This window comes from Pteropus medius, unplaced genomic scaffold, assembly GCF_902729225.1.
Source record: "Pteropus medius unplaced genomic scaffold, Ma_sr-lr_union100, whole genome shotgun sequence".
NCBI lineage: Eukaryota > Metazoa > Chordata > Mammalia > Chiroptera > Pteropodidae > Pteropus > Pteropus medius.
The window spans coordinates 4,804,241-4,818,064 of record NW_024350926.1 but is presented as its reverse complement, the minus strand read 5'-3'; the positions used below and the strand labels follow the sequence as shown (position 1 = coordinate 4,818,064).

Sequence of the window (13,824 nt, the reverse complement as noted above, 5' to 3'; positions counted from 1 at the left end):
TTTTTCCAACAGCCCTGAGAGACAGTTGTTGTTATTATGTAATTCTCACTCTCTACATACATAAACAGATTTAGAGAGATTAAATGACTCATTAAGGATATCCAGGTAATAATGTCAAAGCAAAGAATCAAACTCAGGTTTTCGAGGTTTCAAATCAAAATTTCTACAATACAATGAAAAGCAATTGCTAGTTCAAGCCAAGAACTAGGATAACTCAGAATGGATTCCATGTTTATATACTAGGTATCAAAATGAAAATTTTAAAGAGCAATTAGAACAGCAGTAAAGGCAGATTTTAAGTTCTGTACCAGCTTAGGCAAAAAATATGTATATAACATCCTTGCAAACTGCATGTTTTGATTTTTCTCTACTCCTTTCTACCATCAAAGCAATATATCTAGGAGAAAGGAATTTCAAATTCCTACACTCTTGTAGGTCTTTATGTTCTGCGAACTGTGGAAATATATACTGTTTAATTTTTAAAAGTATTTAGGTCTCACTTTCACAAAGTAAAAGGTATGTCTTAAAACAATAAATACTTAAATGCAGAATTTTCTCCATAACAAACTGAACCTATTATCAAAATGTAGTCTCTTTGGGAAACCACAAGTGGTTTATGTTAACCCAAAGACGACTAAGTATGTGTGCAAATTAGAAAAATCCAACTTTTAATTTATCATGATAATGAAACGGGCATCAGCCAGAGTTCCATTATACATTTCTGACTCCTACAATCATAAGGACAACCTTTGATTTATGTTACAATTGAGAATGAGCCTCAAGACATTGTACAGGAAATTAATGTTTGGCTTTGGTATTCTCACGGCTTGTAGCAATACTATAGTTGATAGCATAAACCAGAGAACCTATTAAGCAGCACATCCAATTTGTCTGTGGTTCCATTGCCCTCTAGTGGCTATTTTAAAACTAGTTATTAATAGTAGTTTTGGCCTTCAAGTCAGCAGCGGTTCTCAAAGCAGGGTGGGCAGACCAGCAGCATCAGCAACATCTAAGAACTTCTTAGACATAGAAATTTCAGGCCCCAGCAAGGTCTACTGAAAAGAAACTGTGAATGGTGCCCGGAAATCTAAAAGACCTTCTAGGTGATTCTAAGGGAAGTATTCTATTCATATTTCAAGTAGACATTAAAGTATATAGGTACATATGAGGGTTAATTTTATATGTCAACTCAACTGGGCTAAGGTTGGCCCAGATAGCTGGTAAAACATTATTTCTGGGTTTGTCTGTGAGAGTATTTTTTCTCAAAGAGATAGCCCTGGGATTGGTGAACTAAGAAAAGAAAATGCCCTCCCCAGTGTGGGTGGTACCATCCAATCTGCTGAGGGCCTAAATAGAACAATAAACGCAGACAAAGGGCAAAATCGCGCTTTCCGCTTGAGCTGAGAGATCCATCTTCTCCTGCCCTTAGACACTGGCGCTCCTGGTTCTCGCCTTTAGACTCAGATCAGGCATAAATCATCAGCCCCACGATTCCCAGACCTTCAGATGTGACTGAAATATACCATGAGTTTTCATGGTTCTCCAGCTTGCAGACCACAGATCATGGGACTTTTTGGCCTCCATAACCACATGAGCCAATTTCTCTGGAGAACGCTGACTAGTACAGTATATATGAGTGTATATATGTGAGAGTATTGTTCATAATTATTCTTATGCTTTTTCTAAATTTCAAAAGGCCTTCAGTATGTGCAGAATAATCTAGAAAAAAAGCTTCAAATTAATTGAGGAGATTTAAAAGTGCTATATATCCATGACAATTACATAAAAAATAATGGACTAAAATAAATTTATTAGATAGTAAACTTTCATTTTAAGAGCTTGCTAACTAGCCAAGACAGCTGAACAGGATCTATCTATTTGTTTCTTGGCCATAAATCGATGAAGAAATGTTTGTTGAATGGAATGACTATTCAATCCAGGCTTGTCTGGGACATTCAATATTCAAGCTCTTTAGTAGGTGTGTATATTGTTCTCTAATCATTTTTTCCATTACATAAAGTGCTATGTCCCATGTTCATTATAGCATTATTCACATTAGCCAAGAGGTAGAAGCAACCCAATGATAGATAAATAAAGAAAATGTGGCACATACATACAATAGAATCCAACTTTTAATTTAGCATGATCATGAAATGGGCATCAGCCAGATTTGGCCTTTAAAAAGAAGGAATCCTGTGACATGCTACGATGTAGATAAACCTTAAGGACATTAAGCTAAGTGAAATAAGCCATTCACAAAAGAGACAAATACTGGGCAATTCCACTTATATGTGATATCTAAAGTAGTCAAAGCCACAGAGACAGTAAGTAGAACTGTGATTGCCAGGAGCTGGAAAGAGAGAGAAACGGGAAGCTGTTGTTCGATGGGGACAGAGCCTCAGTTTTGGAAGATGAAAAGTTTTAGAGATGCAAAGCAAAGTGAATATAGTTAGCACTACTGAACTGCACACTAAAAAGTGGCTAAGATGGTGTTTTGTTTTCTTCCTCTTTCCCTCCTTTCCCTTTTCCTCAACTCAATCTGTCCCCAACTCAAAATATATGCACTGCATCAAGAAAATACAGAACGATTGTGCTCTTTTCCTCCCTTTGCAGTTCTCTACAACAGGTGCATCAGCTTTAGTTAAGGAAAAATGAAAGCTGGAGCAAAGCTCAATTTTGGCCTTCTAATTATGAGAACCAGACCACTTCTTCTAATTCAGCCTCAAATTGGCAACTCTAACAGACAATAAAGAAATATATCTAAGTACTCAAGATCTTCAAAACCAACTGAGAAAATAATATAAATAATAAAAGAATTATGCTTTCTCACATTCATAATGTACCAGAACTGATCTCAAATTAAAGTAGGCAAAAATAAGAAACAACACACACGTACACACATTTTCTTTACTAACCAATGAGATAAAAAATAAAATACATTTAATAAGTGAATAGCTTATTCCATTAGGAAATACTTCATTCTACAATCTATTTGCACTGGTTTTCCATCAATTTCATCAGGTTTTGCTTCTTCACCTCTGTTTGGATGCAAAGCCCCATAATAAACAATAAGAAAAATAATTCCAAGGAAAAGAGTCAGAGCTATAATAATACTGATAGGTATAAAATAGTCTGAATTAAAAATAGAAGGCGGGCAAACCCAGAACACAATCAATATCCCTAATGTGGCCAATATTCTCACAATATAATAACAAGACATTGGACATTTGGTATTCCGTCCTTTAATATTAAAAAATGTAAAGATAAGAATGAACCCAACAACAACCCTATATAAGAGTTCCATACTTATGGAAGCACAAAACTGAGTTTGGTTTTTAAATGCCCATGATATACCGAAAAACCAAAGAAGTAACAACAGAAATAAAGCAATCTTAATATTTAAGAATAAAAGAAGTACAACACTCAGCATCCAAGATAATATTGTAAACAACTTATAAAAGAGGTATGTGAGTTTGGGACACAGTCCATTAAGGAGATTTTTATCAGGCAAGGATTTTCTTAATGCTACTTGATAATCAACAGTCGACCAAGAAATAGCACAGCAAGAGACCATGATGGCTGCATCTACAAAACAAAAAATTTAGAAAAGGTATATTGTTATAGGAATAATAATAGCAATATTAAATTACTACATGCTATACATGCTTCATCTGTACATACACAAACCCACAACTACAAGTCAGGCACTTTATAAACTCATTTCAACTAATCTTTTAAGATAGATACTAATATTCCCATATTACATGTGAGGGAATTGATGTTTGGAGAATATATATTACTTGACCCAGGTCAAAGAGCTAGCTAATTGCTGAGTTGAGATTTGAACCTAAATCTTCCTGATTCCAAAGTTCATGTACTTAACCACTACAAGATTTCGAATAAATTGGACTAACTCTGGACAAATTTTATTGAGCAACTGATATAGTAAAACTATATACTTTGGAAGTTCTCTAAGATACTACAGTTATAGCCCTAGCTATTTTAGTCATTTTGGTTTTGACCTTGGGCATATACTTAATTCACGAAGAGACGGCATCATGAAAGAGGGAGGTAAAAAGGAAGGGAGGCAGGAGAGAGGGTAAGAGGGAGGGAGAAAGGGTGGTTAAACAGAATATTAATATGAGTATCAATAACTTCAATTTCCCATATCTTTAAGATGATAGATCAAATGAACAAATAAGTTCTAAAACTTAGAAATTTCAATAGGTTTGAAATCTTTACCCCATTTTCCCCCAACAAATAACAGAAGAGTAGGTTCATTACTTTGGAAAGGCATGTCATTAGCCCTACTGTCAAAACTGGGACTTTTATAAGACTGAAAGCAAAGATATTAGAGATTAAGAGCCTCACTGGAGGTCTGTATACTGTATTATGATGGGAAGACTGACTTTAGATTTATCTATTAAAGAAGATTACGGGGATTATAAATGCCTTTGTCCACTCTCGTAGTTTTAGCATGTACCTCTCTGGACCACACGATTAGTTGGGCTTCTTTCCTTTCAATTAAAAAAATATTTAAATTAAAACATTGCTTTCCCCTAAACTGCCCTACGATGTCTTTTTATAATTGGTTTCCATTTCTACCAAACTAATACATAAAGTACTACAGAATTTATAAAAAAACAAAAACAAAACTGTATCTTGCTCTGCCCTTCTTCTCATCTCAGTCACAACCCCCAGAAGAAATTGCTATCAGTTCTTCTAGCTCTTGACATTTACTGCCATATTTCTAAATGAAACATATATTGTGCTACTTCTTAATCTATCTGCTTTAGACACTGCTTATTGATTTCCTACTTGAGAACAGGAAAATTTGGCACATATACACATACATATACACCCTTCTTTCATTTTCCTTTCCCCTCATCTGCCCAAAAGAGCAGGATCACAATTTTTGGTAAAATCAATATTCAGCATTTACCTTATAATAACTACACACACACAGCATTTTTTTGCTGCTCAGTCACATACTACACTCTGATTAAATTTCCTTTCCTTTAAAATTTTTCATTGTTTCCTCACTTGCTTAGTTTTTCATGACCCTATCACAATTTCTTAGCAAATTCTTCCAATTAATTAATAAAACACCCTTTATATACATCTATTAGTTTCCTTTTTTATATAAGAATATGATCCTCCTGCTCTAAGGTAGCTGTTCTCAAAGTTTGTTTCCTGTCTTCCCAGAACTTCCCTTCACCTCTATTTAGTGCTGAATTCCTCTTTCCTGTTATTGTATTTCTTTCTTGCTTTATTCTCATGTTTCTAATCAACCATTCTCCAGACATTCCTGAGAAAAGAATGTTTATTATACCTTCATATTTGATACAAGATTTTGCTAGAAATAAAATTCAAAGTTAAAACATATTTTCCATTGAATCTTTGAAGTCATTGCTCTATTAAGTTCTAATTTCAAGTGTTATAGTCAAGAACTTCAATGCCATTCAGATTCTCTATCTTCGGGTAATCTTTTTTTCTCAAATCTTCTAGAATCTTATCTTTATCTTTGATTTTCTGAAATACTATAATCATGAGCTTGGTCCAGGCCACTTTTATTCACCCTTTCAATCTAATAGCTAACATCCTTCAGTGACATGTTGTTTTTATTCTTTGGTGATTTCTCTAGAAATCATAATACTCATATTAAACTTACCAAAATTTAAAGTTAATCAATATTGCTACCTCAGAGGTGGATTTATCATGAAGATAATGAAGCTTAAATTTCAGGAATCCACACTTGCCCAGGTTCTTTCCAAGCCCGGTAAAGCCATGGCAATGTGTTCATCTTGCCATATATTTTTATAAAATTTGGAAAAATAAGACATTTTAATTGCAGTTGACTAAATTCCCTGTCTCTCCTACTTATCCTTTCTTGCATTTTCCTTTTGTGTACTGAAGTAGCTGTGAACATTTGAGGATATGACTAAACAGAAATTGAATTGAAAATACACTTAGTTGAGGTTCAGGGGGATACATTTACAAGATTTGCTTGAATAATTAAGATCAGTAAGTGACAGAGCTAGGATTCTCACTTTGCCTGATCTCAGCGCTCCAGTATATTGCCATCGATGGACCTTTGAATCCTTTAAGACATGATGGTCTATCCTCATTCAGTTCACAGTATTAGTGTGACACTATGTCCCATTTCCCACTTACCTACCTGCTTCCAACATATTTTTCTGATAATTTTGCTACTGTTCTAGCCTATACATTACACTCTATCCAAACTGAATTCCTCGTCTTTGCCAAACCATGCCTTTGCTTACGCAATGCTCAGTCTGAAATGACCTTGCCCAATCACAACTGTACAGATTCATAATTTCTAATTTGACATTACTGAAACCAATGAAGAAAACACGAAACTCCCAATATTCACTAAATGAGACATCAACAATAACTTAATGTTGTTAATTCAACAGAATTTAAAATTAGTTACTTCATCCAAAAAAAATTCTTAAAATATTCTGATCTTATAGTACATTACTAAATTGGTAGTTTTCCCCAAATTTGACAATGTAAAAAACATATATTATCAATAATTTGCGAAGCTGAAACTCTTCTAACTTCAAAATACTAAACAAATTTCAATCAACTATGCTAGAAAAAAATTAAATTATCCTATTCTGTCAAAATTATATTACAAAATCATTATCAACCAAAAGCCAATCAGAAAGTACACAGCCAAAAGATTTAGAGAGAAGAGTATTAAAATATTACTTTTCTTCCTCTTGTGAAATTTGTAGTACTTGTTAGCCTTATATCTGTAATTTACTATAATTTATCTTATTTTTTTTAAATGTTTACTTGCATATCTTTTATGTACTGGTTTTGTCAAAATTCATATTGAAACCCTAAACACTTGATGTGACTGCATTTTCAGATAAGGCTTTTAAGGAGGTTAAGGTTAAATGAGGTCAGAGGAGTGGGGCTAGAATCTGACAGGGCTGCTGTCCTTATAAGAGAGAGACACCAGAGAGCCTGCTCCCTCTCTCCACAGACAGAGGAAAAACCATGTCAAGACATAGCAAGAAGGTGAAGAGAGGGTCCTCACCAGGAACCACCCCTGATGACACCTTGATCTTGCACGTCCAGCCTCCAGAACTGCAAGAAAATATATTTCTGTTGGTTAAGCTGCCAAGTCTGGGGTATTCTGTTACGGCAGCCCAAGCAGACTAATGCAGTATCTAATTTTCGTTTCTTAATGTTATTTTTTAAGTAGGGTCTCTGTAATGTTTTAGTTTTATACCTCAAAAAGCCCAGATCCAGCTTGCTTTATCTTTCTCCTGAACTATATATACAAGGAATTTAAAATACTTTAACCCCATTTATCTTCTACTTGACTTACATGTTAATGCTGTATTGTACTTTCATTCTTAACCACACAGTTTTTTTGTTTTATACCATCATTTTTTTTTTTAGATTTACCCACATGTCTACCACTTTCTTTGTTCTTTATTCCTTCTTGCATCTCAAAACACTTCTTTTCTGTCTGAAGTACATTCTTTGGAATTTTCTTCAGTACTGATATGCTGTGGTATGGATTTTCTTCTACTTAGTTGCTTGTAAGATGATGCACTTCTTGAATGTGTGGGTAGGTAGCTCATCAGTTCTGAACTCTTTTTCAGCCTTTAACTTTTCAAATATTGCTTCTGCTCCATTCCTTCTCTCCTCTCCTTCAGGGACTCTGCTCAGATGTATGTTAGACCTCCCCATCCATCTTCCATGTCTTAACATCTCTTTCATATTTTCTATCTCTTTGTCTCAGTAAGCTATATCCTGGAATAATTCAGACCTAGCATCAACTCGTTAATTGTCTATACAGTTGTGTCTAATCTGGTGAGTTTTTTAATTTAATTCTTAAATGTTTTCAAGTCTCATAAATTCTACTTGTTTCTTTTTTAAGTACACAATTCATTTTTTATAGTTACACTATTCCATATTTTCAAGTTCATCATTTACATCTTTCAGCATAATAGGGTGCATGTTTTATACTTTGCATTTGGTAATTTCCAATCTCTAAAGTCTTAATGAGTTTTTTTTCTATTTCTGTTGATTCTTACGGTGCCTTAGCTCTTTTTGGCACTATAAACTACCGTAAACCATTCATTTTCCTTGGAAAACTATCTGTAAAAATTATTTGCGGCCTCTTGGGAGGATTCCTCCAGGGAGGATTTACACTTGTTTCTGCCAGACACCTGGAGTCACTATCAGTCTGGAACCACTCTAAACTATATTTATAGCTTGGCTTCTATTAATTTGTTTGAGAGGAGAGGGGTCATTTTGTTTTGTTTTCTGGACTAGTCAAAGATGTGAATTTTGATTGCAAATCATATTGTTATAACTTCTCAACATTTTTCCCTGCCCTATTCAGCAGCAAGGCAATATTCCTTGAAGCCTCTTGGAAGTGGAGAGTAAGTGAGGTAGGTAACGTCACTTTCCCACTGAGGAGGGTGGTTTGGGGTATAGCAGCTTGGTGGATTACAGTGTTCAACCAGACTTCCTTGTGAGGGCTCTGAGTTTTGTCTTCAGTTCTCCACACTCTGGGAAGCCATCGGAATTGAATCTGCTGTCTATAATGAGGTTCCGTAAAAACTCTCCAAGTATAAATGCCTTCAGAGTCACACCTAACCCTGCTTTGTCCCTGCTTTCAAGCATGCTTTGGTTTGTTGTATCAGACTGTTTTCTGCCTTTATGAAGGCTTTTGAAAATATCTGTCCAATAGTTTTAGATATTTTCAGAGAGAAGGTTGATTCAAATAATTTAGCCTTTCAGTGGAAGAGTTGATTTGAATAACCTCAGTTTTCCAACTGCTTTCCACCTTCTAAACATTTGTTGATATTTCAAATCTACTATTCTACTCTGCATTCTCTTTATTCTTGTGGGTTTATGTTATTTTTACTTTTTTACTCTTCTTTTTAGTATGATTTCAGGAAGAAGCAAAGATAAAAGAATATGTTCAGTCTACTGAAGTTACTTCTACATGTATCCTATTTTTTTTTTAACATTCTGAGTTACTCTTCCTGTCAAAACAATAAAGTTACTATAGAAAATATAAAAATTCAGCAAAGTATAAAGATGATAAAATCATTCATAATCCCACTTGGAAGTGGAGAATGAGGTAGCTACCTTCACTTTGCATAATCTCATAAGCAGCCACAGTTAACATTTTTGCATATTTTCTTCCAGACATTTTCTACATAATTATTTCTTTATATCATTATAAGTACACTTATAGAAAATCTGATAAACTTTTTTGCCTAAATTTTATTTTAGAATTACTTTCATGTTCATTAAAAGTTATCTTTAAACACTATTTCTAGTGGCTACATAACTTTTTACACTAAAAGTCTACAATAACTTATGTACCAAATTTTCTATTGTTAAACTAGATTATTTCTCGTTTTTTGTTGTTATTGTTGTTGTTGTTGTTTTTAGGCAAGGCAACCCTTGGTTGACCTCACAGATTGCAAGGACCTCGTCAGCTTACAATCCCTTATTTTTTATTTTTTTACACCTACAGTACCTGGTCTTCCTAGGTAGTCTCCCATTCAAGTACTAACCAGGCCCAACCCTCCTTAGCTTCCTAGATCAGGTGGGATTGGGCTTGTTCAGGGTAGCATGACCATAGACACATTTTTTTGCTCTTTTTAACTAACACCTCAACATTTTACTTCAAGGAGAAAGTAAACAATGAAGATAGAACCATAATGTGAATATAACTGTCACTGGATCCCACTGCTGGTCCGGATACTATGTACTACTTGGAATATTTGGAAAAGCAGATCTACCATAACAGAGGCTGTAAACTCTAAATGTTGAACTTCTAGTTTCAACAACCATTTGATATGGAACATTTAACTCTCAACCCACAAATTCTTTGCATCACAAGGAAAAAGAGGACTCATACATCATAAGTTCATTTCAGTGTCATACTAACAACCAAGGTAAAGGTAAAACTACTAGAAGAAGCTACAGTGTAGAGGTTTACGGGAAACTGGGAACGGAAAGATGATTTGGGGGCATGAACTGATCTCCAGGGAGAGTCTAGCATAGAGGAACTCCAGGAATGATGACGATCTGCTCCTCTGAGACAGATTCGAGCCCGCACACAACCTCCGGCATTAATGTAACTGGGACTATTGTTTAGCAAATGCTTTTAACATCACAAATTAAACACCTCTTAAAAGTTTCTTTTAAATGAAAATACAAAATTATTCTTTAAAACTGACTATTTTACTCCAATAACGAAATATGCTAAAGGTCAACTTGCAAAACTTCCATTAGTTTTGCAGCATTTGCACTTTCACCTAATGATTCCCGACAAACTTCAAATATGCAAAATGACGCAAGTATAAGATTATTCAAGGCAGCGTTTTTTGCAATAGTAAAACATTAGAAACGATAAATAAACATAAACAGGGGCTTGTTAAATAATTCATGGTACACCCATAATTTGTAATATTATGCAGATAATAAAAATGAATGAGGGAGCTCATTTTGTGCTGATATGAACAGATCTCCAAGATATACTGTTAAGTGCAAAAAAAAGACAGTTTTTATTTTATGTTGCTATTTCTGTACGAGACAGAGACAGAGAGGAAGACAGAGAGAATGAGAATGAATACAGGCTTTTAAAATTTTTTTCTGAAAGAATCATCAAAAAAATGACAATAACAGTTTCCTTTCTGGTCAAAGGAAGAAATGGAAGAAGGGAAGGGAGACTATGTCTTTATATACTTTTTAATATTTAAACTATGTACTTCTTTTCAAAAATTAAATAATTCTAAAGAGAAAAAATTTTTAAAAATTCTAAAACCTGCCAAAAAGTTATGTAATTGACATAAGCTCTCAGTGGCAACCATCTAACACGGTGTTAAGAAAGACTTACACTGACTGAAATTTGCTTGGCCATGTTCCAGAAAGGTGTAGAGCTGAAGAACAAGTTGTGGGCAGCCTTCAAGATAGGTCTCAAACAGCCTGAGCATACTCAAATCAGTCACTCGATCTATAACTTCTTTATGTAGATCGATTTGTTCTTCTATGAAGTTATCAGTTTTGCTGCTGTATTTGAAAGCCACATGATAACCCTTTTTCAAGGTAAACCAATACCTGTAAAGTAAACATGAACATTTATCTTTAGTAATATAGTCTAATATAGTGCTAATACACATAACAATTAAGAAACAAGTAGCATGTGTTTAAGTACAGAATTTTCCCACAAACTTTCTCCACTAAAAATTTCTCTCAACTTCATGAACATATCATGGTGGCTTTATCGAGATTCTGATTCCATAAACTTTTATTTCATGTTTGATGTACCATTTTGTGCTAGCATTGTTAAACATACATGACTGTATTTCATCCTCACAATTATTATGTGACATGTATAAGTATTATCCCCATTTCACAGATGGAGAAACTAAGTCTAAGAACAGTAAAACGAAAGTTACACAGAGAGTAAGGGGCAGACCTGCAGTCCAAACTGAGATCTTATGATTCCTAGTCTTAACCACTACTTTCAATTCATGTGATTTATCTTAAATACAAGATGAATACATGCCCTTATGATAATGTCAAGGTTGAAGATGAGACTGAATCTTCTTTTAATTTAATCTAGCAAATTATCTGCAAGGTGCTAGGCTATTTGACCATTACCATCTTAAAAAATATATGAAATCTCAAATACTTGCTCAAGCTTTTCTTTCAAAAGAATTTTTAAATGTCTTCATGCAAGCAAAATTCATTTTTTAAAAATGAGACACTTAGAAGAAATCCAAGACTACCCATAAGGCAACCAGGATTCTATCCCAAAGTTTATCAGAACTCTTTATCTACACCTCAATTTCCTCACATGTAAAATAAGGGTAGTGACATACACCCTGTTTCAATCTGCTCCTTCTGTCACTGTTTCCCATTTCAGTAAATGGTACTGACATTCACCATGTGGCTCAGACCAAAGACATGGGACTAATTCCCAACGCCTTTCCTTTTCTCATACCCTATAAAAACTCCTCAGCAGGTTCTCTTGGTACTTGATTCTAACTTAAAATATACCCAAATCTAAATACTTATCATTTCCACTGCTTCCATCCCAGTTTAAATAGCCAACATCTCTGGCCTGGATTACTTCAATAGCCTTATAACTCATCTATCTGATTCTTCTGCTCACTATATATACATCCTACTCCATACATGGCATCTAGATTGAGCCTATTAAACATAATTCAGATGTCACTCCTCTGCTCAAAATGTTCCCATGATTTCCATCAAACTTAGACTAAAACCCAAAGTCCTTTCCATGTCATTCGAGGCCCTCCATGATCTGCCCTGCCCACACACTCACTACCACCATCTTCCCACTTCATTTCTCCCACACTGACGGTGTACTCTTCCTGTTGTTTTTCCCAACAGAAAGTCCTTTGTCTTTGCTTCTCCCTTTAAACTCCAGGTATTTTACAAGTTTATTCCTTAACTTTATAATGTATCTTTAAGATACGCGACACAAAACTTGTCAAAAAGTAAAAGGAGAGAAAGACAAATCCAAAATCTTAGTTGAGTATTTTAACACTCCTCTCTCAGTAAATGAAAGAAAAAGTAGACCCCTTCAAAATAGTAAGAGTATAAAAAATTTTAATAACATTACCAGCCAAATTGCCCTAATTTGCATTTATAGAACACTACATTCAACAACAGCAAACTATAAATTCTTTTCAAATACACATGGAATATTCACCAAGTTAGACTATATGTTGGCCATAAAACAAGTCTCAATAAATTTAAGAAGACTATAATCATACAAAGTTCTCTGACCAAAACAAAATTAAATGAGAAAGCAATAAGATATCTAGAAAAATCCACAAATATTTAGAGATTGAGGTTAAAGTCCCAGATCTTAAAGTTGCATAAATATGGCACCCTAAGAAATTGTATCATTATTATATGACCTTTCTCTAAGGAGTTTTAAATAGAAAAATAGGAAATAGAGTTTGACTATTTAATTCCCATTTAAGAACCTCTTTAAAGAAAGACCTATGGATATGTGGAAGGAGACTCATCTCCCATTGTACTTTTTTATACAATTTAAACATTTTTTACCATGTATTTAAAAGGAGCAAAAATAACTTCCATATTTTAAATACATAATTCAAATGCCTATTGTATATCCATCAAAGAAAAAGTCTCCTCTGGCAAAGAAATAAGTTTTATCACAAACCATACATAAAATGGAAATGCAAAAGTGTCACCTAATTTATATTCTGGAAAATGAAACATTCTACTCCACAGACCCCTGAAGAAAGATAGCATACTTAATAGCAACAGGCACTTATACCTGATAAATAATTCATGTTGATATTTCTTGTCTTTCATCTACCAGGGCAAACTCAATTTATCTATTCTCTAGGGAAATTAATCCACAATTCATCAAATCTCAAGTTTTTCTGTACTTAGTCTGAACAAACCCTTGGAAAATTGGGCCCATTCTTATGAACTGCTTTAATTCTTGCTTACTTCTCACTGTATGTCTCAGTATCATGCCACTTCCTGCACTAAGAAAATACAAAAAGAAGAAAAAAGGCAAAAAGAGAGAAGTGGTTATTTTGCTAACAGCCAACCTAATTCAATTTTTGCTTTTCTTTTTTTAATTATTTGTACAGGCAAAATATTCACATAATTCAAAAATCAAAAAATAAAAAGTTATTCAGTGAAAAAACTAATCCCACTCCTATAACCCAACTACCCAGTTCCACCCTCTCCACGACCACCAGAATTAATCACTGCTAGTTTTGTGTGTACTCTTCTAGAGTT

The 13,824-nt window shown here is 34.2% G+C and overlaps 1 protein-coding gene and 1 pseudogene across 3 annotated transcripts in view; both read right to left on the bottom strand.

Annotated features, from left to right (window-relative positions):
- Window positions 1–2,114: 2,114 nt before the first annotated feature.
- Window positions 2,115–13,824, bottom strand: part of XKR9 (XK related 9) — a 27,418-nt gene continuing 15,708 nt past the window's right edge. For all 3 annotated transcript variants that reach the window (XM_039841843.1, XM_039841844.1, XM_039841845.1), the window contains 2 exons: window positions 10,907–11,127; window positions 2,115–3,585 (listed from right to left, as the gene is read on the bottom strand). In XM_039841843.1, coding sequence (XP_039697777.1) covers window positions 2,957–3,585; window positions 10,907–11,127 — 850 coding nt within the window. In that variant the 3' untranslated portion in view covers window positions 2,115–2,956. The remainder of the gene's footprint in view (window positions 3,586–10,906; window positions 11,128–13,824) is intronic.
- Window positions 9,530–9,648, bottom strand: LOC120585597 (uncharacterized; annotated as a pseudogene).